General features: G+C 36.8%; 1 protein-coding gene across 3 annotated transcripts in view; it reads left to right on the top strand.

Moving 5' to 3' along the window:
- The window catches only part of ADK (adenosine kinase), a 581,730-nt gene that overhangs the window by 529,596 nt on the left and 24,838 nt on the right, over positions 1–27,296 (top strand). For all 3 annotated transcript variants that reach the window (XM_054572534.1, XM_054572535.1, XM_054572536.1), the window contains one exon: positions 10,248–10,334. In XM_054572534.1, the coding sequence (XP_054428509.1) occupies positions 10,248–10,334 (87 nt within the window). The remainder of the gene's footprint in view (positions 1–10,247; positions 10,335–27,296) is intronic.

The raw sequence follows: 27,296 nt of genomic DNA, 5'->3' as shown, positions 1-27,296 counted from the left end.
TTAACATGATAGTTAACCTGTTATTTTCTCTATCTGAGGGATGCTAAGAAATAGTTTGTTAGAAGTACTACTTTGATCTGTAATTATTCATTATGCTAAAAGACTCTTTTTAAAGAAGTAATTATAACATTTACTATAAACTTGAGACATTTCTAGCTCTGTGCAGAGTGAGAGTGGAGAGTTTATATATATGTGTGTGTGTGTGTGTGTGTGTGTGTGTGTGTGTGTGTGTGTGTGTGTGTGTGTGTATGTGTGTATATATATATATAAACATAAACATATATATTCCTCTCACCTGAATACCTCAGGTAACACATTTTTCTACACTAGGGTTTTGCATTAAATGTGCAGTACCAATTCTGATACACATATACTTTTCCTTTAAAGAAATTAGGTGCAGACACTATTCAGGAACCTTTTCTAGGAACTATTTATCAAAACTGTTATGATAATAACTTTGTCCTAATGAGTCTCAGTCTCTGTTTAGGGACTAATTGATAAACTACAAATTAATCTTCCATAATTCACATTACAATGCACATGTAATTATTTTGTCATGAGGCAAACCCTATGCATTTAATGTACAGCTGTAATTAAGTAAACTCATTTGATACTAATTAGGTAAGCCTTAAAGGATCATAGGTTTGTATATTTAATTATCAAAGTACAGTCAGCAACCAATTCCTTAAAAGCTTTCCTATCTTGAGTTCAACACTGATCTTTGGCCACACTACATTTTTTTCTTCTTGAATCCTTAGTAAATTAAAAATGCATCGTGGCTTTTTGGCTTTTGACTCAAAGGAGTGGAAGGTGCAAATTTCTTCCATTTTCTGGGTTCATCCAACACCAGCTGCCTCCACCATGCCTCCAAAGTTCACCCCCAATGAAATCTAAGTCATATACCTGAGGTACACTAGTGGAGAATGTGGTGCCACGTCTGCCCTGGCCCCCAAGATCAGCCCCCTGGACCTGTTTCCAAAAAAGTTTGGTGATGGCATCACCAAAGCAACTGGTGATTGGAAGGGTCTGAAGATTACAGTGAAACTGACCATTCAAAACAGGCCCCAACTGAGGTAGTGCCTTCTGCCTCTGCCCTGATCATCAAAACCCTCAAAGAACTGCCCTAAGACAGAAAGAAGCAAAAAAATCATTAAGCACAGTGGAAACATCACTTTTCATGAGATTGTTAACACTGCTCAACACGCAGTACCAACCTTTAGCTAGAGAACTCTCTGGAACCATTAAAAGAGATCCTGGGAACTGCCCAGTCTGTGGGCTGCATGTTGATGGCTACAACCCTCATGACATCATAGATGACAGTCAGCAGTGGTGCAGTGGAGAGCCTGGCTAGTAGGAACTACGAAGGAAAATATTTCAGTTAAAGATAATTTGACAGCAGTCCTGACTGGTGTGGCTCAGTGGATTGAGCACTGGTCTGCAAACTAAAGGGTCGCTGGTTCAATTCCCAGTCAGGGCACATGCCTGGGTTGTGGGCCAGGTCCTCAGTGGAGGGTGTGTGAGAACCAACCACACATCGATGTTTTTCTCCCTCTCTTTCTCCCTCTCTTCCCCTCTGTCTAAAAGATAAACAAAATCTTTAAGAAAAAAAGATAATTTGACAACAAAAATAAATAAAATAGTCCTGGCTGGTATGGCTCAGTGGATTGAGGGCTGGCCTATGGACTGAAAGGTCGCCAGGTCGATTCCTAGTCAGGGCACTTGGTCAGGTTGCAGGCCAGGTCTTCAACTGGGGGCGTGAGACAACGGAGTGATGCATGTCCTCACACGTTGATATTTCTCTCCCTCTCTTTTTCCCTCCCGTCCACTCCCTCTAAAAATAAATAAGTAAAATATTATAAATAAATAAATAGAATGCGTTGTGAATTGTGAAGAATCTACTTGGTGAGTTAGCTTTTTTTATAACTATATTTGTAATTCTCCACTCGAAAAAACGGACTTGAGAATACAGAAATTCTATATCTGACAAAACTCCATTAAAAATGAAGGAGAAATTAATACATTTCTGATTAAAAGCTAAAGGAATTTATTGCAAGTAGCTAGTCCTGCCCTACAAGAAATGCTAAAGGAAATCCTTCAGGCTGAAATTGAAGGACACAAGACAGTAACTCAAAACCATATGAAGAAATAAAAAACTCCAGTAAAGGTAACTACATAGGTAAATATAATAGCCAGTATTAATGCACTTTATGGTAACTCCTCTTTTATACATAATTTAAAAGACAAATACATTAAGGAGTAATTATAAATATATGTTAATGGGCACACATGTTTAAAGATGTAGTTTGTAACAATAACATAAGAGGGGAGGGAGCTGTAGGAACAGAGGTTTTGTGTGCTGTTGAAACTAGGTTGGTATCAATTCAAACTAGATGATTATATATTTAAGATGTTAATTGTAAACCCCAGGGTAACCACTAAGAAAATATCTAAGGAACGCAGAAATTTCCTCTGTTCTGTTAAAATATTACATAAAATTAGTTCACCATAAAATATACTTACTTGCTAGCTTAGAAACCTTTTAAATTCTACCATCAGTCAGTCACCAAGTATTGATCAAGTACCTAATATAATGGGCTTTCTGCTAGGTTTCAATAATTATCCCCATTTCTTCCCAATAAATGTGTAAATGTATGATCAAGAAAAGAAGAGTTACCTGATGTCTAGAGTGACTTTCTAATCTTGGAATGTGCTAAATAAAATGTTTTCATGTTTATATTTCCCAGCCACATTATGTTCTAAAGAAGATGAAAGCTTGTACTCATGACCTTTGCTGAAAGTATAAAAGATGTTTCTGTCCCCATGCCTTTAAAACCAAATAAGGATTAGAAGACACCTATGTGGTCCAGTATATGTTCCCTCCACTCTCCACGTATTTAGGATAGTGCCATCAGTACCAGAAAATGTGAACCTTACCGTCAGATGCTCAAATCCAGGCTTTAGGAATGAGCCCACCAGAACAGGGGATTGTTTTCTCTTTCCTTATCAGCAGCTACTGTGATAAAATAAAAAATTATTGCTGATACTTATATTGTTTATTACAGCTCACATAGAACATTTACTTATATAATCTAAAATGAGGTTTTAAAATGAGTTTCATGGGGATATCAGCACAATGTGTCAGTACATTAAAAATAGAGACTTTTGGCGGGGAGGGGGGATGGCATTACTTTATCTTTTCAAAGAATTAACTAGCACGGCACAAATTTCTTCTGTATGGATGTAACCAATGTCAAGACTTCACATACCACACAATTAATGACACCAGCCTTGCTGCACTGACTTCAATGGCTTGATCAGTTTGTATATTGTCTGTGGGTAATATGAGGAAGTATAAATAGTATTGTGGTCTATGAATAGGCCAAGTCTAGCAGGTGCCATTTATCTCCCATCTTATTCCAGCCTCATAAACAACCCTTGCATTGTTTGATGGAAGAACTATTAGTATTGATAGTTCATCATAACTAGCAAAGTGTTAAGGCTTCATACCTAATGAGCTCTTCTTTCTGAGGGTGAGGATTACTTGGTGGCTTGAGAATTATATAAAATACTACTTTAGGAAATGAAATGGAAGCACCAGTTAGGGATCATTAGTAGGACCAGTTCTGAGAGGAATTATCAGTAATTGGCACAATGTTGGATAACAAAGACTGGCCTGCTTCGCAACAAGTCTTTATCATTTCTTTACAACATTGTGCCATTCATCTTAACCTCCAGATTGATATGAGTGTGATCTTTAAGTTATTCTTGCAACTTTAAAAAAAATGGATGCCGCAGCTACTATTAAAAACAAACTAGCACAACTAAAAGCAGCATTTGATTCTGGACTGGGTCCTATACAGGATGAAAAACCTCCCCCTCAGCTCTTTTCTCCCCAAAGATAGCTGGACTCAACAAACTTGCATTATTTTTTGCCTTACCTGACATATAAACCTTTTCCTTTCTCCATGCCTCCTGGGATATATACATATATACCTTTCTTTTCCTGTCCTCTTCACTTTCCACAGTTTCAGTTTAACTTCAGTTTTCTCCAAGAAACCATTCCACTTAACTCACTCTGTTCATTTCCTTCTTTGGTGCAGTTATAATTAAGTGTTACCTTGTAGGATACTTCACAGTTCTTTCACATATGCTTGATTTCTCTTTCCATCTAGATTCTGCATTCCTTGAGAAGAAGGATCATGTCTTAATATTTCTCCTATATGTTCCCCAAGGATCTAACAGACTATGAAAAGCTCGTGGCAAGTGTTCAATCAATTCTTGTCGCTTGATTGAAGAAAATAAGCTCTTAAGAACAACGTAAATTTTATAGGGCTTTATGTTAGGGTACTCCCATAACGTTGTTAATACTTCATCCACATAAAAGTCACAAAAAGTAGCTAGAGCAAGTATAATGCTCATTTTCTAAGTAATAAAACTGAGTTTTAAGTTACAGTGTGACTTATACAAAGTCTCATGGTAGGAAGCATCGTTGACTCCTCTCCTAGTCCTTACCATGGACTCTATTCTCTATAAGATCCATTCTCTATAAGACTTTCAGAATAATCTTTTTAAATTAAAGATAGGATATTATCACTCACTCCCCTGTTTAAAACCTTCCAATGGTTTCCCATTTTACTTAGAAGGAAATTCTATCAATCTTCTCTTACAATCTCTCTACACGCGCACACACACAGTTGATCTCTTCACACTATACCCTAGTTATATTGCCCTTCTTTTTTTTTAAGTTGTTTTTTTTTATTATTCTTACCCAAGGATATGTTTATCAATTCCAGAGAAAGAGAAACATTGATGTAAGAGAGAGAGAGAGAGAGAGATCAGTTGCCTCCTGTCTGCTTCCCGACTGGGGACTGAACATGCAACCCCAGCATGTTCTCTCACTAGGAATCAAACCCTCAACCTTTCAGTTTACAGGACAGCGTACCAACCAGCTGAGCCACACAGGCTGGGGCTATGTTGGCCTTCTTAACCTTAAACAGGCTTAGCTCACCAAGCATGTTGCTAGCCCAGGGCCTCTGCACTTGAATATTCTAACCCTGGATCTTTACATGGCTAGAATATTCCTTCCTCCTACTGAAATCTCAGTTCAAACATCAGCTCTTCAGTGAGGAAGTAACATCCGTCTAAATTGTTAACTCTCTTCTGCAGTCATGCTTCATCACATCATCCTGTTTTATTTGTGGCATTTATTTTTTTAAAGATTTTATTTATTTAATTTGTGGCATTCATTATTATCTCAAATTATCTTGTTCATTTTTTTGTTACTTGTATATTATCTTTCCTCACTAGAGTGTGGGTCCCATGAGAACAAGATCTTTGTTTGTCCTATTCACATCTGTATTCCAAGTCTCTAATAGAGTTCCTGACACATGATAAGCCCTTAAGTATTTGTTGAATAAAGTAGCTGAGCCAAAACCAGACTAAAATCATGAGTCTTTTGAGTCCTAATCCAGTGTACTTCCCACCATTCCATTTATCCTGCCTTTCATGAAAGCACTTGTGCCTTTGGAACTACAATAAGAATTGATGTTCAGAATAATGACATTAACTGTGCTCTAGGATTCTCTATTATCAAAGAAAATTTTCATTCTGTTCAGTAAACTAAACTAATTAAAGCAGGGATGTCATGATATATGATTATATTATATTAATATATTTAGAAAGATTTCCAACTAAAAAGACTTTGTTTTTCTTTAGTTAACCAAAAAAATTGAATTAATCCAGAGCTCTTCATTCCCCAAAAGTCCTTGTTAATTAGGATTGTTCTATAAATCTCTATTATTAGCAGAATCTGTCATTTGTTTCATTACCCTGTTTATTAGGACAGTCTGAGCCGGGTGTCTTTGCCCATATCCTGGTATGTGTCTCCTAGTGAACAGAAAAGCACGTCCTGGATTCTCATTTTTTTTCCTGTTCTTTGACACTAGAATATTTCACACTATTTGTATAACTTAGTTTCTTTATGCCAGTTCCCCCTATAAAGTGGGAATTATATTATTGATTTGGCTATTAGGTGAAATAATTAAACTTAGTGTCTATTTAAAATAAAAGTGTTAGTATTTTGCAACATTATTTGTAATAATAGGAGATTGAAAACAGCCTGAAAGTCTATCAGTACAAGACTGCTTAAATAAATTATGGCGTATCTATACAATGAACCTTTATGCAACAATAAAAAAGAAAATGAGGATATTTTCTGTTTACCAACATAGCAAGATCTCCAAATGATAATGTACGTGCAGCCTACATATTACGATTTTTTATTCTTTTTTTTTTTAAGGAGAAAAATAGGAATATGTTTTCCTTTAATATGCATGGATAAATTCTAGAAGGATACACAGGAAAACAATAACAGTGATAACCTGATTGGAAAGTAGTAGGACTAGAAACTGGATAACTGGGAGATAGAGATGAAAGGGAGTCTTTTGTAGCATACCTTTTTATGTATTTGTATTTTGAGCTATATGTATACATTATCTATTCACAAAGTTAAATTCAAAACAAACTGGCACAACTAAAAGCAATCTTTGATTCTGGACTGGATCCTGTATATAAAAGACAATTAACCAAATTGGAATATGGAGTATAGATTAGATAAAATAACAGTATTAAGTTTTTTTAACTTGGGAACTATACTATAGTTACCTATAAGAATATCCTTGTTCGTAGGAAAGAAACATTGAATTATTAAGAAGTCAAGGGCATAATATATGCAGCTTACACTCAAATGGCTTAAAAAGAATAAATAATAATTGTACATATATAAGGGAAGAATGATAAAGAAAATGTGGCAAACTTTTATGTGGGAAGTCTATGTATTTTTCTTTGAACTTTTCTGTTAGCTTATAATGACCTCCAAATAAAAGGTTAATAAAAAACAAGCAAACAAAAATATTAGTACTTTGGAAATTACCTCAGTGTAAGGAATGACCAAGGAGCAGGGGCCTCCTTAAAGACTCTTCAGAGTTCTGGTTTTTACCTAGTCCTGCTTTTCATTTCTTGGTGAATTTATTTGCCATCACTTTTCTGTCTTTTACATGGTTGGTGGCAGTGGCAGAGGTGGTTACTGCGGATACCCTAAGGCTGAAAACACCTGCCTTCCTGCCTCTCATCCTGCTATGTATCTTTTTCAACTATATCTTCCCTACAATTTAGAGGTCACATTGACAAAATAGTAACAACACATAGCATTTTAAAATACCTTGAACAAAATTTCTAAGGCTGTTAGTCATCATGAGGTTGTGTGTCCTCAGTGCTAAAATATAGCTGTTTAGCACTGAGTGACTGAACTTATTATTCTTTTTCATTTAGATCTTTTGTTATTTGTATGCACTAACCATCTCTACTGTAATTGGCATAGCATTATAGATGTGTGAGGATGTTTTGATTCTAGCCTGACTGGTCTCTTAAGTGCTTATGTCATAGTAAAATGAAGAATAAGTTATTTGTTTGTATAAGCTGTCCAGATGTTTTAATTTTTACTATTTTGTATTTTAAATAAGCTAAATGTCATTCTTCTGGATGAAGGTACCCTGAGGGTCTTATCTAACAAATGACACCAAACAAATCTGGTATCAGCTGACTTGTTGCTGTTTGTTTCCTGTCTGTTTGAGGAAGCTCATGATTTTTTGGTTTTATAGAAATCTAGAAAATAAAAATAATAATCATGCCCAATCCTTTTCCTTCTCACTTTACAAAAAATTTTGTGAAAATTGAGAAACACTGGTTCTGACTTACCTTAATTTTTTCAGTGGAAGTACTTCATCAGAACTAACAATGTCATTTTTCTACAACTAGAGCAAAAAGACGTTTGCTACTTGTTCCCACAGCCACTCCCCGTTCATTTCACACCTAAGAAACAAATCCCAATGAGGGTCATGGGCCTTAATACCTATAAGTGTGTCTTAAGATATAGTGAGGTACTTAATATGTTTATACATTATATTGTCTAGAAGGCTATGGAATAGGTCATGCTTGTGAATTCTGTTTAGTTAATGATGTGAGGTTCTTTTTTAATAACTCTGTGAACCAGCTCATCACATTTCAAAAATCTGATTTTTTACCAAATGTACCAAAAATATAATTAAGTTCAACCAAAAATTGAACTTAAAGTATTATTGAACATTGTTCAACCCTTTTTTAATGTTTTAAAACACATTTTAAGATCTTGCAGATGTTGAGGCATTCTCATAATATAGCCCTTAGATACAGAAAATAATAGAGACTAGGCTGTGTCAATACTGATTTATGACAGCTCTTGTACCTTCTTGATATTCTTATATTTATTTGTATTAATATATACAAAAGGTGGAAAATAATTCTACCTTATTTTTCAGGAAATTGAACTCTTATATGACACCTCAGGATAAGGCAACTCAAGAATCTACACATATATCCAGAAAAAAGTATAGTAAAACTGCATTCATTTAGAATTTTCAGTGATTAAGACCAAGAAGTCAAGATTCTTAAGAGCAAAGTTCAAAATAATCTCTTCCATTGGGAATTAGGTTCTATACATAAATATCCAACCAAAAATCAATAACTTTTTCAAACAAAGAACTCAAAGAATTATATCTAATTGTGGCTTACTTACCATTTGTATATAATTATTTTCAAATCTGTAATCCAGTAATTAATTCTTATATTACTTAAAATGTTTTATAGATGTTATATTATTACATAATGTAACCCTATTATAAATGGTAATGGTGTCATTAACTTAGCTCGTCTTATTTAGTGCCTGTTTGTTCTTAGTTTATAGTTGTTAATTCCCTTTATAGTATGACTTGTACTGGGAAGTAATAAAAGTAGATTTCTTTATAAATATTTATGGTACAGACCTTTTCCTAAATCAGACTGTGCCCCTTTCCTAATTATTTCCAATAAAGTCTGCTTACATTTTTTTTTTTTTTTGCCTGTATAACAGTATCTACTGCATATGCCCTAGAAAATTTAATCCTAGATAACTATGCCTTAACTTCCAGTTCATCAAAATCTTGTTAATTGCCATGTAGGTTCTGGTGTTACAGGAGGTGGAAAGTTAGTTACTTAAAAGAGCTTAAATAGGTGCTTCTGGTACAGAGTCTTTTTAGCATCTACAGCTATATGGTCAAAAGGGATCACTAATTGAGTCCTCTTCTTGAATATCAGTTTTTCCAAGAGGATCTTTTTTTCATTTTCAAATCTATGCTTATCTATTACTGAAAATATTGTTTAGTATCAGAAGACAGACAGAACATGTTTTTAGAGATTTTAGGTTCCTTCATTAAGACCTTAATATTCTCAAGATATCCTTTTCCCTCCCTCTTGATTTTAGGTGAGATTGAAGTTTACAAGTCTTGGACCGCATCTTTCCCCATAAGGAATGCATATTTCTGATTTCAAAAGTTCTAACCCCCAATAAAAAGCACTGTCCAATCTTCTGCAGATGTCCTCTAGGCCAGATTTCATCACAAGCAACTTCATTCCATTGTCATGTGCCAAGTGTAAAGTACTGTATTAGATTACTCTGTAGTCAAAACAACCAAGCCCCTGGTCCAAACTGCTGTAAGACAAGAGCACTGTCCCTTTGTTCTACCCGTGCATTCAGAGGCAGCTTTCCATTCTGCTAGTTGACACATGATTTAAAGGAAATAGTGACTCCTTAGTAAAAAGTAACCAGGCGAGGTTATTTGTAATAGGCCAACTAAAATCAGTAATCCTTGACACTGGCATGAAGTATTGTGACAGAATAGAAGTTATATTTTTACTGTGCCATTGTGATTTCCTGTAGAGAATCACCCAAGATAAATCATCATTTATATTTTTAAAATTTATAGCTCTTTACTGTATCCAAGATTTCACGTCCCAGAATGCAGTCAGGCTTGAAGTTTCATTAAAGATCCGTGATCCAGTCCTTATAAACACTTCCTTTAGCTCGTAGTTTCTGGTCAAGTATTTGTACTGTCCAGAAAGTACTGCTACCATTTACTATCATTCCCCCAAAATATGAACTACCTAGGTATGACTCTTAACAAAACACATGCAGCATCTGAATGCTGAAAATTACAAAAAAAACAGCATTGCTTACAGATAACTTTGTACCTTGATTCCCAAGAGCTCATGTACGGAATATGGAGCTCATGTTCTGTCTTTTTGAATGATGAATGATGAAGGAACTTCAGCTTCAATGGGTGAGTTTATATATTGAGTATTACAAAGAGTTTGCCTTTCTTTGGCTCTAATTGCAGAAAGTGAAGTCACTGCTTTTGCTGTCTTGGATCAGGACCAGAAAGAAATTATTGATACCAATGGAGCTGGAGATGCATTTGTTGGAGGTATGGACTCATTTATTTTATACTTATGAGTTAAACATTTCCTTTAACCCTTGTCTCTACCATGTAACCAAGATTTATGAATTTAATAACTTTTAATTTCTTTTGAATAATTAACTCCTAATGTTCTTTCCATATGCTACTATCACTGTGATAGAGGGTGTTTTACTACAAGAAAAATAAGTATTTTTGGCTTAAAGATAATTTGCTGTTATGCTATACCCTAGTCATTTTCACAAGATTAATTGTGTCTGTCAGAATATTGCATAAACAAGCTGCACCAAGGAGAATGTATAGTATATTCATAGCCCTTTGGGCTTAAATGTTAACACACTGTTGTTCTTTAAAACAAGTTGTGATAAATATTAAACAGTGTGCTGCTAATAACTAAAGATGATGTCTTTGGATTATTTGGTTAAAACATCTGTTTCTAACACAATAGTTGCATGTTTATTTTATTAGGAAGGGTTAAATTTTTGTCTGGTTCAAGCTCAGTAAGAACTGGCACAATTTATAAGAATCAGATCATTTTTGAAATGAGTATTCAAAAACAAGATTAAGACAATTAGGAGATTCTTGGCTCGATGACTTATATTGATCCAGAATCTGGTTCAAAGATTCTGATGTTGAAATACATCTAAAATCCTTTTACTTAAGTGTAGTTAAACTAGGTAACGGTCTATGTAAACCTTTAGATTCTTAAATAATAACCCAGAAAAGTCCCTACTAATCTGTTTATTTCTCATAACATCAAGCATAGTAAGAAAAAAAAGACAAATGGAGTTAACCATTGTTCTTCTTTCCTTGGAAAATAATTTGAGCCATGAAAAACATTTAAGAGTGTGTGATGGTTTTAACTTAGTATTGTTTAAAGTACATATATATACAAACACAACTGTATACTGTATTTTGCCATGTATAATGCGCATCCACGTTTTTGTGTGCTTTGTACACAGGATTGTTATACCCCATTATTAATCCCATTGTATGTAGTCATTATACTCATGTGTAATGTGCATCCTTATTTTTCCCTCAAAAATTTGAGCAAAAAAGTGTGCATTATACACAGCAAAATATGGGGGGTGTGTGTGTATGTGTATATATATGAGTATATATATATAAAAATGGTATTTTTCAGCAACGTAAATTTCTTATATTTCTCCTTTGAAACAATTCATGCCTAGTGTTTCTTTTTAACCATATTTATAGGGGCCACATTGGTTCACAAAACTTATACAGGCTTAGGTGTACAAATCAATAAAACATCACCTGCATGCTATACTGCATGCCCATTGCCCCAAGCAAAGTCTCTTTCTGTCCCCATTTTACCGCTTTGCCCACCTCCACCTACCCCCCTACCCTCTTTCCCTCTGGCTGTCACCACACTGTTGTCTATGTCTATGAAGTACACACATACACACACAAGAGTCTGTCCAGAAAAAGTCCAACCATTGTTTATGTAGCGAGAATGGCTTGTGTGGCATGGATGCAACCTGGCAGCCAAGGAGAGTGGACTGGAATGTGCACACGTAAACAGTGACAACTTCACTGTATTAGTCATTGGGGGCCCCAATGACTAGTAGACACCCGCTGAGTGAGCATGTGTACTGTATGGACTTCACATTCAAAATGACTGAGCGGGTAGAGCAACGAATGTGTGTCAAATTTTGCATTAAGCTTGAATATTCCTCCGCAGAAACTATCTGAATGATTTGGGAGGCTACAGCTATGGGCAACTGATGATTGGCTGCTTCATCACATCCATAAGCCTGCTCATACATCATGTCTTGTGCAGAGTTTTTTGGCAAAACATCAAATCACCCCAGTGACTCAGCCCCACTACAGACCAGATTTGGTGCCCTGTGACTTCTGGCTTTTCCTAAAACTAAAATCACCTTTGAAAGGGAAACAATTTCAGGCTGTTGCTGACATTCAGCAAAATACAATGGGACAGCTGATGGTGACTGGGAGAACTGTGTAGGTCCCGAGATGCCTACTTTGAAGGAGACAGAGGTGCCTTCATTGTCCTATATACAATATTTCTTGTATCTTCTTCAATAAATGTTTCTTTTTTTCAATATTGCATGGCTGGATACTTCCTGGACAGACCATTTCTGTGTGTGTGTGTTTGCTTAATCCCTTCATCTTCTTTCATCCAGTCCCTCAACCCTCTGACAGCTGTCAATCTGTTCCCTGTGACCATACCTCTGTTCTATTTTGGTAGTTCATTTTGTTCATTAGATTCCACGTATAATTGACATCATATGGTATTTATCTTTCTCTGGCTGGCTTATTTCACTTAACAAAATAATCTCCAGGTCCACCCATACTGTTGCAAAAAGTACAATTTCATTTTTTATGGCCAACTAGTATTCCATCATGTAAATATACCACAAAATGAGCTGTTAACCATTAGACTGGTAGCATGCACCATGCTCTGTTCTTTGGTAAGAGTACTTACCACAGATAACATTCTACTTTACTCTCATGCATGCATCTTTTATTTCTTGGCTCTAGAAGGCTTCATCATTGATTAGAGTATTTTGCACCTATTTTTCCTATTCCATACTGCTTCAGAGCTTATATCCATGTAAGCTAAAAATATCTTATCCAGAACTGGGTTAACTTCTGTAGTAGATTAAGGAAACATTATTGATTTCCTGGTTAGAAATTAGTTAAACCAGGAATATTAATACAGAACTTGTAAACTTGTATGCTTTTTAAGTAAAATATTTAAAACATTAAGTATTTTATTTCTTTGTTATTTAGTAGAGCACTATAGATACAATGGCAACCTAATTAGCCACTGCCTGTGACCCTGGGACCCTTGAGCCCTGGGCTACCTGGCCTTGCAACAGCAGGTTCCCTTTCAGACACCTGGTTACCTGTAATGCTTCCATTACTACAAAAGAACATACAGACTTTTTGAGGGAGAGTGAAGTCATTCTGAGGATACTAAAGTAGGAACAGCTGGCTACCCATTTGTATTGTACTAAAATGATACATGGACTACCTCATCAAAGCATTTGGGTTCTTTGTTACAAGGTTTTCAGCCTCTTTTTTTAAAAATTTTATCTCATTCTACTTACCCTCATTATATATTTATTGTTGGGGTACAGCGAGTAAATAAAAAGGAAAGGTTGTGAAACAGGAACCCACAAACTTTGTAAAGGGCCAGATAGTGAAAATTTCAAGCTTTGCAAACCACATACAGGCTGTATTCCATAATTTTCTTATTCTGTTTACTTGCTTGCTTGCTTATTTTCTGGGGTGGTTTTTTTTTTTTTGTTTGTTTTTGTTTTGTTTTTTGGGGGGGAGGGGTTGGTTTTTACACTAAAATGTAAATACCTTTCTTAGTTCTCAAGCTGTACAAAAACAGGCCCTCGGCTGGATTTGGTCCTCAATCTACAGTTTGCCAACTCCTTGTGTAATGCATGGCAGCTTCCTCACTCTATTCACTTCTATCATCTTTCAGTATACACTTTCAGTATACACTGTTGAAATCAGTATAGGTAAAGAAGAAGGCAGCCCAAAAATAGGCAGGACTTTACTGGTAATACCTCAGTTATATAGCCATTTTTCTCACTTTACTCTGATTAGTTCCCATGATAATGAGATCTTGAAAAACTGAGTTGTGCTGTCAGATGAATACTCTGCCATTTTAGCAATGGAATACTTAAGTCAACATGTTCAGCACATTCTGTCCATGTAAGTCAAGCTATACAGTAATAGCAATAGATACATTTACATAGCATCTATTAGTCAATTGATATCTTAAGCACTTTACATATATTCACTCATTTAATGTTCATAAAAGCTCGTTGAAGTAGGTTATTTGTAACCCCATTTTACTAATGAGAAAATTGAGACATAGAGGGTTTAGGGAACTTGCCTAAAGTCTCATATCTAGAAAGTAGCAGAACCAGGATTCAAACCAGGCCTTCTGGTTCCAGAGTTCATACTCTCACTCACTGCAGGATACTGCTTCTCTAAATTTTTAGGGAAGTTTCATCATTAGGACTGAGAACCACAGACCAGCCTTAATAACAAAAGCTGGCTTTACCAAAGAGAATCATCCTACTATCTGGATAGATGACTTCATTTATTGAACAGGAGCTTTTGTTATCTGATAGTGTTCCCAGGACCCTAAGTTAAAATTGTTGCAAAAGGGAAAGGGTAGAGAATCGAAGGACTATAGTCGCTAGTGAGTCTGAACCAGGATCTTTTTTGCTAAGCAGTAGAATTGATTGTACGACAGAGATACGGAAAGCCAGATCATAAACTTGCTTGGTCAGCGTGGAATCCTAATACAGGGAGTTACATGAATCGACTGTTGAGTAGCACCAGGATGATGCATCCATCTTACAATAGATGGGGTGTTGTTAGTTAAAAACACTCAGAAGTCCATTGATTAAAACCTCCTACTCCCATCTCTATACCAAAGAAAACCTTTCTGTTAGGATTTGAAATACTCCAGCTCTTGAACCATACTCCACCTTGAAAATGGAGGGGAGATGACAGCTTTACATTTACTATGTAGTTTCTTTTTCTTTGCTTTGTTGCCTGATAAATACATCTCCTTTCTGAATGACACATTCTATCTTAGATAGTTAATATATGCTACCTGTTACTTTCAAATTTTGCTGGCTTAAGAATGTTTCTGTCTTTTGTGACTTGGTATAACTACATATCAGTCCCAATTTCAATTCTTGGATAAAGTATGACCTCACCCACCAGGTCCTAATTACATATCAGTACCAGAGTGCCATGTGTTCTTACTAGCCACGTAAGATATATATGACTGTATCATAGATTCTCATGTAGAATTTTAAAATGAGTACCCCAGATGTATATACATTGAATTTGTAGTTCCATCTCAATGGTTTAGTGACAGTGACAAATCCCCCAGCCGCTACAAGCACGCCTCCTTATCCTGTTTGGAGATCTTAAGCACTTTGTAACATTTGCCCTTTATTTGTCACTAGCCAGCCCTGATGGAACTACCCTTTTCACATTCTCCCTCAAAAGCCCAAGTGCTACCATTATGCCCTTGGAAATGGAGACAATTCTGTAATTTCTAAGTATGATTTCCTAATTTCCCGGGTCAGGAGAAAATTTCTTCCTGTTGTCCTGCTGTGCTTTGTCACAGCAGGTCCACCTTTTCACTTGGAACCCTCTTTGTCACTACCATAGTAACAAATGGAAACATTGAGAACATTTTGTGACAGGCACTGCCATTGTTCCTGGTGAAATCTTTTCCCCTGTGTCTTCCCAGTCAATGAAACTGAGGAGAAAAATCATAACAAATACATGAAAGGAGACCTAATCAATATGTTCCCAGTAGGCTGTCAATATCAGCCTGTGTTAATCTAATATGACTTAGCTGAATGTTTTATGGTCGTTGCAGAAATAGAGTGTAGACCTACAAATCATCTTTAGACTAAAAGTGAGTATACCTTGGACAGACTATACCAAGGCACATAGATATAACTCTCAGATAAAAGACTAGAGACCTTATCCATGGACCAACATTCTTAGGACTTAAAAAGCTTCATTAAATGTGGTTAAGAGCCATACATAGGTTAGACAATTTTATTCTGAATGATAGTAAAGTAACTGTGCTGCCTTTAATACTTTTTATTTTCAAATGTCTCATAACAACTTTGGCAGAGAAAGAAAAAAAGATATTACCTACAATATGCAAATTATTCTTAAAGCCACTTGGCAATCACAGTGTAAATAACTATTTCCCATTTAATAAAAAGGAGTACTAATTTCTAATTCATGTTCAGAAAAGAATTTTGGTTACAGAAGAAAAGGAAAAAAAGGTTTAGGTTTCCAGAACAAGGATGCTGGTTCCTTTTCGTGTAGCCTCTGTCTACACTTTTGACAGACGCTGAGATTCTCCAGATTAGCTTCATATTTTCTGTTCTCACCTTGTGTGTTTGTTCCCAAACATTTGTAGCTTACTCTCCCATTTTTCTTAATTGCTTTTTAACATTATGCTATGCAAAGGAATGGTGCAGAATTCTTGACTCTTTTTTCTGCACCCACTTCCTCCTTTGCTGTCCAACTCAGAGGACTAAAAATAACTTGCTGAGTGTTAAATATATCGTTTCTCACACTCCTTCCCTTAAAAAACCGAAGTCTTCCTATGACCCACTGCATACAGAAGACTTACTTGAGGGAGACTAAGATGAGAGCCACACGCCGCCCCCCCCCCCACCGCCCCAGAGCAACAACAACTTCACATCTTTTCACTCACGTAGGACATCTTGGTGTTTTGTTTATGAAGCAGCAATTTTCCTTAACACCATCTAATGAAGTATAGAATTGGATTGGTTGTTAGGAATATGAAATTCACAACGGCAGCTCATGCAGGGGCAGGGGTAATAGAGAATCACACCTTCTCAGTCATAAGACACTTTATGACCTGCTACTCTAGTGCTGCACTTCCAGAGATTTAGATAAGCTGACACTGAACCAGAATGGCATTTCAAGAGGCTTGCCTGAGATTATTTACGCCCCTGGTGGTTAAAAGAGGTAAAGATGACCCTGAAGCCATTATAAAAAAAGAGAAATAACATCAGTTCACATGGAATACAGTGATTTTAGGGAGAAGTCTGGAATTTCTCATAAATGTGAATGTTCCCTCAAGGATCTAATACCCTGGCCCTGGCCGGTGTGGCTCAGTTGGTTGGAACATCATCCCATAAACCCCAGGTTATGGGTTCAGTCACTCATAAGGGCACATACCTGGGTTGTGGGTTCCATCCCCAGCCAGGGTGCATATGGGAGGCAACCAATCAATGTTTCTTTCTCACGTCGATATCGCTCTCACTCCCCTCCTCCCCCCAATCTCCCTTTCTCTCTCCCTAAAAGCAATGAAAAAATGTCCTCAGGTAAGGATTTAAAAAAAAAAAAAAAGATCTTGTACCCTGGATGGTCTCCATGTAGAAGCAATTATAAATAGATAATAGAATTCAAAGGAGTTTATCTTCTGGATATTTGGATAAGACAGAGGCACTCTGAGCTATTAGGTCATCATATCCTAAAGTTCAAATATGAACCATAGATTCCTAAATTCAAAGATAAGTAAGAAATGTTTATTCCAAGAAAATAATGTTGATGTCTGTAAGATTTTATTTCTTTGCAGAGGGCCAGCAGAAATCATAAGCAAAATTTCTGAAGTTAATTTTCTTAGACATGACAAAATGTGTATGTATCAATTTCCTGACCTAGAATATTTGTGAGTCAAATGCAACTACTTGGAATCCAATAGCGTGGTCCCAGTTGCTATTACATGGACTTAAGCCAGTTTTACCTAATATATCTATCTGATTCACACCACATGTATCAGTTAGCTTTTGCTGCATAACAGCAAAATTAGACCTAAAACAACAATCGTTTATTTAGTTTCACAAATCTGTAGGTTGGCCGCTGGGCCTGTTGCTCAGCCAGACAGTTCCTCTGGTCTTAGAGGTTTGAGAAATTACCATGTATAATGCACACCCACATTTTTGTGCATGTTATACATGAGATTATTACACCCATTATTATACCCATTGTATAATCATTATACCCATATATAATGCGCATTCTTATTCTTCCCTCAAAAATTTGGGCAAAAAGTATGCATTATACACAGCAAAATCCAGGTAAGTTGTTTGCCCAAGGTCACAGTGAAAGCCAGGATTCAAACTCAAAAGTGTGACCCAAGATTTCTTACACCTAATCATCTTGTTATATTGCATATGTTGTTTTATCTTCCCCTCCAAGTGAGGAGAAATAGCCAAAGTGGTTTTCTAAATGCTAGTCTATAAACTGGTACCAGACTGTAACCTAACAGACATTTCATCAGTCATTACTAACAAAATGAAAAAAAGTAGGAGCAATATACTAAGTTTTCAAAAAGCTAAGTGTATTCAAATTAAATTTTGTCTCAATGATGTTCAGATTTGTTACAATGTGCCTTTATTGTATGGCTTTGTAATTAATGTTATAAAAAAATAAAATCACATGTTGGTAATGCTGACGCATAGCCTGGCCAACCTTGGGATCTTGAAGAAGTCTTAATTATGGTGAATAAGCCATTAGAAACAACTCTCTGAACTATATGAAATGTAATGTCTGATATTGTAAGTCTGTTTACTGTAAACAGAGGTCTGCATAAAACTAATGAAAATTAGCAGCATGATTAGTAAATTCATGGGTATTCTCACTTAAGGTATATGAGTTCTCAAAGCTGGGTTATGAACACATGCTCTTAATTTATTTTGCATTTAATTATCTAATTATCACTGACACTTTATAGAGTTAAGGTATGTATATTTTATCTCTAGCCCATGAAATAAATGGAAAATTAAAGCCAGTTTCTATCATCACATGCTCTTAAAATTTTAGAAGCACCCTGCTGTGAGGAGTTGTCAGTTGATAAAATACAGGTTTTTTAATTGAGTTAAACAGTAACAAAATTAGTTATCTTGCTAATGAGTTAGGGCATAAATAAGCTTACTATCATCTCCTTAATCTAGCAGTTAAGACTTTGAGACCAATGGGTCTTACTGCTTACAATGTTAATGTGGAAAGTGAGTATTTTTAAAGATCACGTTTTCTGGTTTTCATGTTTTCAAACTGTTTTCAGTAGTGAAACTGTGTTCAAATAAGGTCTTATCTACATCAGCATGAAATGAAATTAAACAAATCCCCATTCAGCCCTATCCACATTTTATTTGGTGGCTCATGAAGCAACTCTCTGGAACGAGTTGATATTAGGTATGAAACTGCTATAATCAAAAGCCCCCATTTGATGGATGAGGAAAGTAAGGTCTAAAAAAGGAGAGTTAATGGCAAATACACAGTACTAGAATCCCGATCTCCTGGCTCATAATTCATGATCTGGTAATTACACATGTTCATAACCCAAATGAAAGTTGGCAGTTAAGCAGTCTGTTATATAGGCTTCTTGGAATGATATAGGTCAAGAGTCAATATCCCAAATGGATAGAAGCCTTTGATGTAGGGGGTTTTTTTTTGTTTTGTTTTGTTTTGTTTTGTTTTGTTTTGTTTTGTTTGCCATGTGAGTATACAAGATGTTTGGCTTTAACAATAAACAGAAGCATTTGCTAAAATTTTATTTTGGGAACCACATCAAGAGATCGCACATTTAGGTTTAAAATTCAGAGTCTAGCCTGATCTTGTACATTTTTGTTCCATAAGAAAAAATGATCTTTAAAGCAGTATTTTGAAAGGAGTTGGGGTGGAAGGGCATCTTATCTATATGAATAAAACAGTGCTTAGTGATACTCTTCAAGAGCTTTCCTGATTTAGGGGCATTTAAAAGTTTCTTTATTTTTTTTAGTTCAAGTGCAGTGTCCTATGCCCCGTTAATAGAATTTGGCAGGTTTCCCTTTTCAGCCACTAGAAAAAGGAAACAAGTTATCCTCATAGTTACAGCACTAAGCACTTGCCTATATATTACACTGTATGGCTCAGTTGCTCGCTCTGTGCAGAAGGGGTGTTGTGCTGAGCTATTATTGTAAAGAAACCTTTGCTCAGAATTGACTTCCTGTCCATGTCAGTCACTGCACCATCTGACACCAGTTAGGCTTTGGTTTTCATTATGCAAATACCTGCTAGGTCAGACATTACCCTGGCAGACACAGTAGCTTTTTAAGTTATTCAAAATTTAATGTCTGTTGATTTCTTTTTTCCAGAAAAATCTGTGTTGTTTAACATATGGGTCATGAGCTGTTACTTGAGTTCATGACTGGTTGGTAGTCAATATGAAGTCAAAGCAAAACAAAACAAAATTTTACTAACTAGACTACATAGAAAATGAAAAAAAGTTTACATCTGAGAACTTTTCAGCTGGGGGAAACCATTACTTTGTCACATCTGGGTAGTCTAAGCTTGCCAAATTGAAGTGGGAATTTCCTGCCAGATGTTAGTTCTTTGAGCAACCTGTGAACATCTAAAAGAAGGTATATGAGTCCTTATTTGGTAGAGCTGTAGCCACTGTGGAGGCTTGCTCCTAATAGGTAGCAGGCATTCTTATGTACTACCACGAGTCAGGAGGTCATACACCCTGTCTGAAGCTAACACTGTGTGCTCTTGTAAAATGCGTAAATATGGAAGGCCTAATTTGGAAGGTACAACATCGGGTTGCACAGGTATATAGCAAGAGTGAACAGTGCATTGAAATGATCTCCCAAAGTAGATGACAAAATGTTTTGTTTCATTAATAAAAGCAGGTAAGATAAAACCACCACAGGCGTTCCAGATAAATTGAATAACATCATTTTAGAAAGTCAGTGAAGACTAAAGTAAGACTCTAAATATGAAGGAAAATAAAGATGGAAATGGCAGAGAACATAGCAATTATTTACATCAGCTTCTTGTTCTAGATGCACATAGAATTAGGAAGCAAAAATTTCATTCAGAAGAATTGTGCACAAAAGGTACAAGGGCTTTATCCAATAAAACAAGAAACATTTTTAAGAGGAAAAAAAAAGACTTTCCACATGATCTCACTGTTTTTGTCATCCTCTGTAAGGGAAAATATTGACATTTACCAGACTGTTTGCTCCAGCTTTCTGATCTCCTGCAGTTTATTTTTATAACAACCTTATCGATGGGCCTCTTACCCAGCTCTCTAGGTTTAACTGAGTTGAGTCGATTTGTTACCACAGCTTCAAGTAGCTGTTACAGAACAAGCAAGACATCCTAATAAAGCTGTAAACGTGTTTACTCAAACAGAGTATTGATTTTACTTGGAGAGGGAGAAGCCGGTGGTTAGCACAGTGTCAGGGTGGATGAATTTCGCTGCAGTTTTTCATTGTCATCTGTCATGGTTGTGAAACACTAAGTAAAGCCATCAGGGATAATTAGAAGTACCAGAAATTTAGCCCCTAAAATCAGTTAACCACTTGGGAGTTTTGTAGCTTAATTAGCTTTTATTAAAAAATTTCCTCTAGTAGTAATAGTCAAGCACTTTTAATGGTGCTTTCAGGTAAAGCAAGATTTCAAGGTTGTGACTTGTTAAGTATATGAATATAATGGCTAAGGTTTTTTCAGACTTTTTCTCACTCCAGTAATTAGGCTAACACTAGAACACAATGTAAAGAGACAGTGATCTTGTGCTCCCACCAGCAGAAGTACATGATTTTTCTGAAAAATCAATTTTAAGGAAGTAGTAAAACAATCTTAAAATATTTAAAACACTTGTCTTTGTAGAAAAAAATCTGGTTAGCATTTTTATTAAACTTAAATATTTTTATAGCACAACATGACCTAGACACATAACAATGTCACTGTCACCCTTGTTTCTACATATCTTCCTTTATTAAAGAAAAAGCTAACATATTCTAAACTGCTGTAAGTTAGTCATCATATTAATGATAAAAGTTGATGTCCATATGTGCAAAAGACAAAGGTCAAACTGAGGAGTTGCTTACCTTCTGCAGAAACTGAATCAGCCATTGAACTTGAAAGGTATTCATATGAACACTCTACCTGACCTCTTGCAAGTGGCTAGAAAAATGTCACAGTTGAAAAAAAAGTGACTCACCTACAATGATGAACACAGAACTAAAAATTTATTAAAAGTTTGACCATTATATTTAAATAAGCCTTCATCCCATATTGACAATCATTTTTCAGTGCTTTACAGTAAACTTCTTGTGCCTTCTTGCCCTGCTGCCCCAGCCTGCCTCAGTGACTAATAAAAATAATGATATCTGAGGGATGAGCAATTCTACAACCTACTAGTAACATACTGTAAAAAAAAAAAAAAAAAAAAAAAAAAAAAGGACAGTGAAAGATGTTGGGAGGTTTTCTTTGCCTTGCAATGCCAGATAGGCCAGATTCTACCCTGATGCCATGCAGTAGCAGGTTGTAAAATTTTGCTACATAAGAGAGCACTTTCTTCTTCAAATTTTTCAGAAAGTAGAAGAGGAAATTGGTTTTTCACAGTTGTATTTGGATCTTTATTCTATATTAAAGTATTCAAAGAGAGAGGTAAAAGAAAGGATATAGATTTGTGATTATATTATCCTATTTTTATATGCACAGTTTAAAATCCCCACAATACAGTAAGTTAATTGGTTCTATTCAATTTTTTTAAGAATTACAACTATGCAAGGGAGCTTGATGGCATGCAAGGTGCGGTAAGATACAGCAGGGAAGCCATACTTTGACTTTAAGGCACTTTTCATCTGACTTCTTTGGTCAAAAGGAACAGAAACCCATTTCATGTAGCTTAGGATGAGGATTTTTTTTTTTTTTAAGGAAGTACACAAGCATTGAGGGAGACATTGTAACATAATGGTTAAGACAGTGGATCAAAAGATGTGGATTTGAGTCTTGGTACAGTCATTAACTAGTGGGGCTATGGACAAATAACACCCCTAAGCCTCAGTTTCCTCATCTACAAAAATGAGTAAATGAGTACCTACCTCCTTTGGGCTATTATAAAAGTTGAATGAAATAATGTTTCATAGTAAGGATTCATTAAGTGTTGAAAAGGAATCTCAAACAAAAGCCAAACTGAACAAATTTTCACTGAGAGGGGGAAACAGATGGTAATTCTATATTGGAATCAGTTCTGGAGACCCCAGCAGCAGCTATTCGTGGATCTTCACTCCTGTGCTTAACAGGTTACTGTTATTCAGCTGCACTGCATGTCTGCTTGCTCCTACTTCAGTCAGCTTCCAGGTCTTTGCTTTCTCTTCTGGCTCCTGACAAAGAATATTAGGTTAGCCCGATGCGTGAGTAGGACACTGGAGGAGCCATAAGTTGTTTGCTGTTGGGTCAGATGCCCTCCCCCTGGTCTAATTAGTAGTAAGGGTTGATTTACATGGACAAAATATATCAACTGATCCCACCACCACCACCCAGCAGTGCTGGAGATAAGGTGATATTTTTTAAAAGGGTAATGAATGGGTGGGCTCTACAAACATGGATGTTTGCATGCCACATCTGCACCCTTTTTAAATGTTCCCTGCAGCATGACCCATCTATCACACAATATATGAAACATTAAACACCCAATATCTCAAGCTGGAAACCTAGGAGTCATTCTTGATGGCTCCCTTTACCGCTGTCCAAACTCTCAGTGAGTCCTTTTGACTCAATTTTAAGGATATACTCATATATGAAATTCATCCACTTTTTGCCATGACTTTGGCTTAGACCTGTTTTCTGCTTAATACAATAGCTTCCTAATTGATCTCCGTACTTTGTCTTTCTTGAACTCCGTTCCATTCTCTACACAGTAGCCAAAAAATAATCACTTTAGGAAGAAATTGAATTATTTCATTCCTCTGCCTACAATCTTTCAGTGGCTTATAGTTGCACATAGACTAAAATCTAAACTCTGATTGTGAGTTTATTGATCCTAAGAGGATCAATAAGGTCTTCATCCGTGCAACTGCATTTCATGCCATTCTCACCTTTGCTTGAGTACTCTGCTCTGCTGGTCTTTTCTCAGGACTTAGCTACTTTGCACATGGAACTTCCTTTACTTAGAATGCTCTTCCCTTACTATTATAGGAAGACAGAGGGAATATAGAATTTAGCACTGTTAGTTGCTGCAAAATACATCAGATTTGCTTTAATTACGTGGTAATGCCTCTGAGAACAAAGGTAATTACATGATAACTTATGTTACTACTCCTATATTATCTCCTAATAACTATGTAATTAACTTGTCGCTACTGTATTGGGGGGTAGTTTGGTATTGCTGAAGTATAAAGAACATTGATAACTTAAATGAATGAGATGGGATGGGGTGAGGAATAGAGACAGTAGGGAAATCATAGTATTATAGCAACCAGGAATGCAAATGATTCATTAGATCATTGACCCAGTGCTCTAGGATCTGAGCCAAAGCCAAGGAGGACACCAGCAGAGTCTGAGATGAGTCATGTAGTTTTCTGAAGACAACAAACATACAATAAAGTAAATAACTTTACCAAATAGTGGTATACGTAAGTGAGATGGGGATACGATGCACATACTTTTATTTTTTAATTATATTTTATTGATTATGCTATTACAGCTATCCTGATTTTTTCTCCTTTGCCCCCCTCCACCCAAACTCCCCACATCCTCAGGCCATCCACATACCATTATTCAAGTCCATGGGTCAAGTGTACAAGTTCTTTGACTACTCTATTTTCTATACTGTACTTTACATCCGCATGGTTATTCTGTAACTACCTAATTGTATTTAATCCCCTCACCTCTTCACCCACCCCACCCCACCCCCAATTTGGCAACCTTCCAGTAACTAACTTCTTTTGTCTTGAGTTTAAGAGTGTCTCTTTATCTTTAACTTTTGGCCTTTTAATAATGATGTGTCTTGGAGTGGGCCTCTTTTCATCCATCTTGTTTGGGACTGTGCTTCCTGGACTTGCATGTCTGTTTCCTTCACCAAATTAGGGAATTTTTCCTTCACTATTTTTTCAGATAGATTTCCAATTTCTTGCTCCTCCTTCCCCTTCTGGCACCCCTGTGAGGCGAATATTGGACCTCTTAAAGTTGTCCCAGAAGTTGTTTATACTCTTCTCATTTTTTTGGATTCATTTTTCTTCTTCCCATTCTGCGTGGTTATTTTTTGCTTCCTTATGTTCCAAATCATTGATTTCATTCTCGGCTTCATCCACTGTACTGTTGTTTCCCTGTACATTGTTCTTTATTTCAATTAGAGTACCCTTTGTTTCTGACTGGGTCTTTTTTATGCTGTTGCAGTCCGCACTAAGCGCCTTGAGCATCCTTATAACCAGTGTTTTGAACTCTACATCTGATAGATTGCTTATCTCCATTTTGTTTAGCTCTTTTTCTGGAGTTTCAGTCTGTTCTTTCATTTGGGCCATGTTTCTGTATCTCCTCATTTTGTCAGCCTCCCTGTGTTTGTTTCTATGTACTAGATAGAGCTGCTTTGACTCTGTGTCTTGGTAGTGTGGCCTAATATAGTAGGTACCCTGTAGGGTCCAGTGGCACAGCCTCCCCTATCACCCAGACTGGGCACTCGAGGTGTGCCCATTGTGTAGGCTGAGTACACCGCCCTCTTATAGTTGAGGCTTGGTTGTTGTTGGAGGATCAATAGACGGGATCTACCCATGCCAATCAGCAGAAAGGACTGGCTGTGACCACTTACCACCAACCTCTGCGGGGGACAGGGTAGTGGTGCTCTGACATCTCTGTAGCTGGCCCTGGGGTTTCCCAGGCAGTACAGGCCAAGATCAGCCCCCACCTGAGTTTTGCCTGGGGGCACCCTGCCTAAGGTGTAAAGCAACCTGAGATGGCTACTACTAGTGCTGGGCTTGGAGATTCCCAAATGAAGCCAAGCTGTGACTCTAATCTGGCTACTGCTAGGCCTCACTGAAGCCAGCTGTTACTTGTTTGATAGAATTTAGGAGCCAAGACCAGCCATTCTTATGGAAAAGGAGCTCGGGTGGGCCCATAAGTTGGGTGAGGCAGAGTCTCTGGAGGTCTCTGAGGTGGATCACACAGTGTTAGCCAGGTTGATGGAATCTCAGATATGGCACAAGCTTGCCCACTCTGTGGGAGAAGTGTTTAGAAAAGGGACAATGGCCTCTGCCATTGTATCCCAGACACTTTAATCTCTTGCTATAATACCATTGGTGCCCTTTAAGCTGTCACCCCAAGGCTGGAGCTCAGGGGGAGCAAGTCTGAGTAGGTGAGTCTGTGTGTGGGTTCCCCAGGAGGAACTGCCTAGGGCTCCACAGCCTCCTCCACTGACTCAATCCCCACTGGTTTTCACAGCCAGAACTTGTGGAGACTTATCTTCCTGAGCTGAGGGTTCTAGTGTGGGTCTGAGACTCCTTGCTTTCACGATATCCCTCCTGAATTTTTATCCCCATGGGTATGGGGCCTGTCCGCTCTGCATCAGCGCACCTCTACCAGTCCGGATGGATGTGGTTTCTTCAATTCCGTAGTTGTCAGACTTCCATTCAACTCAATTTTGTACTTATCAGACTTCCATTCAGTTTGATTTCTGGCATTCCTGAGTGATGGTTGTTCTATACTTTAGTTGCAATTTTGATATACAAATATTGTGCTTAGAGGCAAGCTGTATCTGCCTACATCTCCATCTTGACCAGAAGCTGATGCATAAACTTTTAAACACTTCATTTTGTTTTGGGACTTTTTCCTTTTAAGTAAATATTAAGATTTTTTTTTAAAAATCGGTCCCTGGATGCTTAGCTCAATTAGAGCGAGCATCATCCCAATACACCAAGGTTGCGTGTTTGATCCCGGATCAGGGCACACACAAGAATCAACAAATGAGTGCATAAAGTGGAACAACAAATCAATGTCTGTCTGTCTGTCTCTCTGTCTGCCTCTCTCAAAAAACAATTTGAAAAATGGAAAAACTATTCTTTCAACCATATCAGTTTACTAATATCTTGAGTTTGTATAGGTAGCCTGTGTGTTGAGGGTGGGTAGCACCAGGACTCTCACTCATTGCTGATGGAAATGCAAAATGGTACAGCCACTTTGGAAAACAGTTTGGCGGTTTCTTAGAAAACACACTCTTACCATATGATCCAGCAATCGTGCTTTTTGGTTGCCCAAATGAGTTGAAAACTTATGTCCACATAAAAACCTGCACACAAATGTTTATAGTAGCTTTTCATAATTGACAAAACTTGAAAGTAACCAAGATGTCTTTCAAAGGGTGACTGGATGAACAGACTGTGGTACATTCATGCAATGAAATATTATTCAGCAATAAAAAGAAATGAGCTACCAAGCCATGTTGTAGACACAGCAGAAACTTAAACATTAGTACTAACTCAAAGAAGCTAATCTGAAAAGGCGTACTATATGATTCCAACTATATGACAATCTGGAAAAGGCAAAAGTATGGAAATAATAAAAATATCAGTGGTTGTCAAAGGCTCAGGGTGGGAAGTGCAAAGGGATGAATAGGTGGAG

This window comes from Pteronotus mesoamericanus, unplaced genomic scaffold (assembly GCF_021234165.1).
Source record: "Pteronotus mesoamericanus isolate MK-2021 breed Mesoamerican mustached bat unplaced genomic scaffold, CSHL_Meso_final contig_24, whole genome shotgun sequence".
NCBI classification, from domain to species: domain Eukaryota; kingdom Metazoa; phylum Chordata; class Mammalia; order Chiroptera; family Mormoopidae; genus Pteronotus; species Pteronotus mesoamericanus.
The sequence above is the reverse complement of the archived record's forward strand: the minus strand, read 5'-3'. Positions and strand labels throughout refer to the sequence as shown.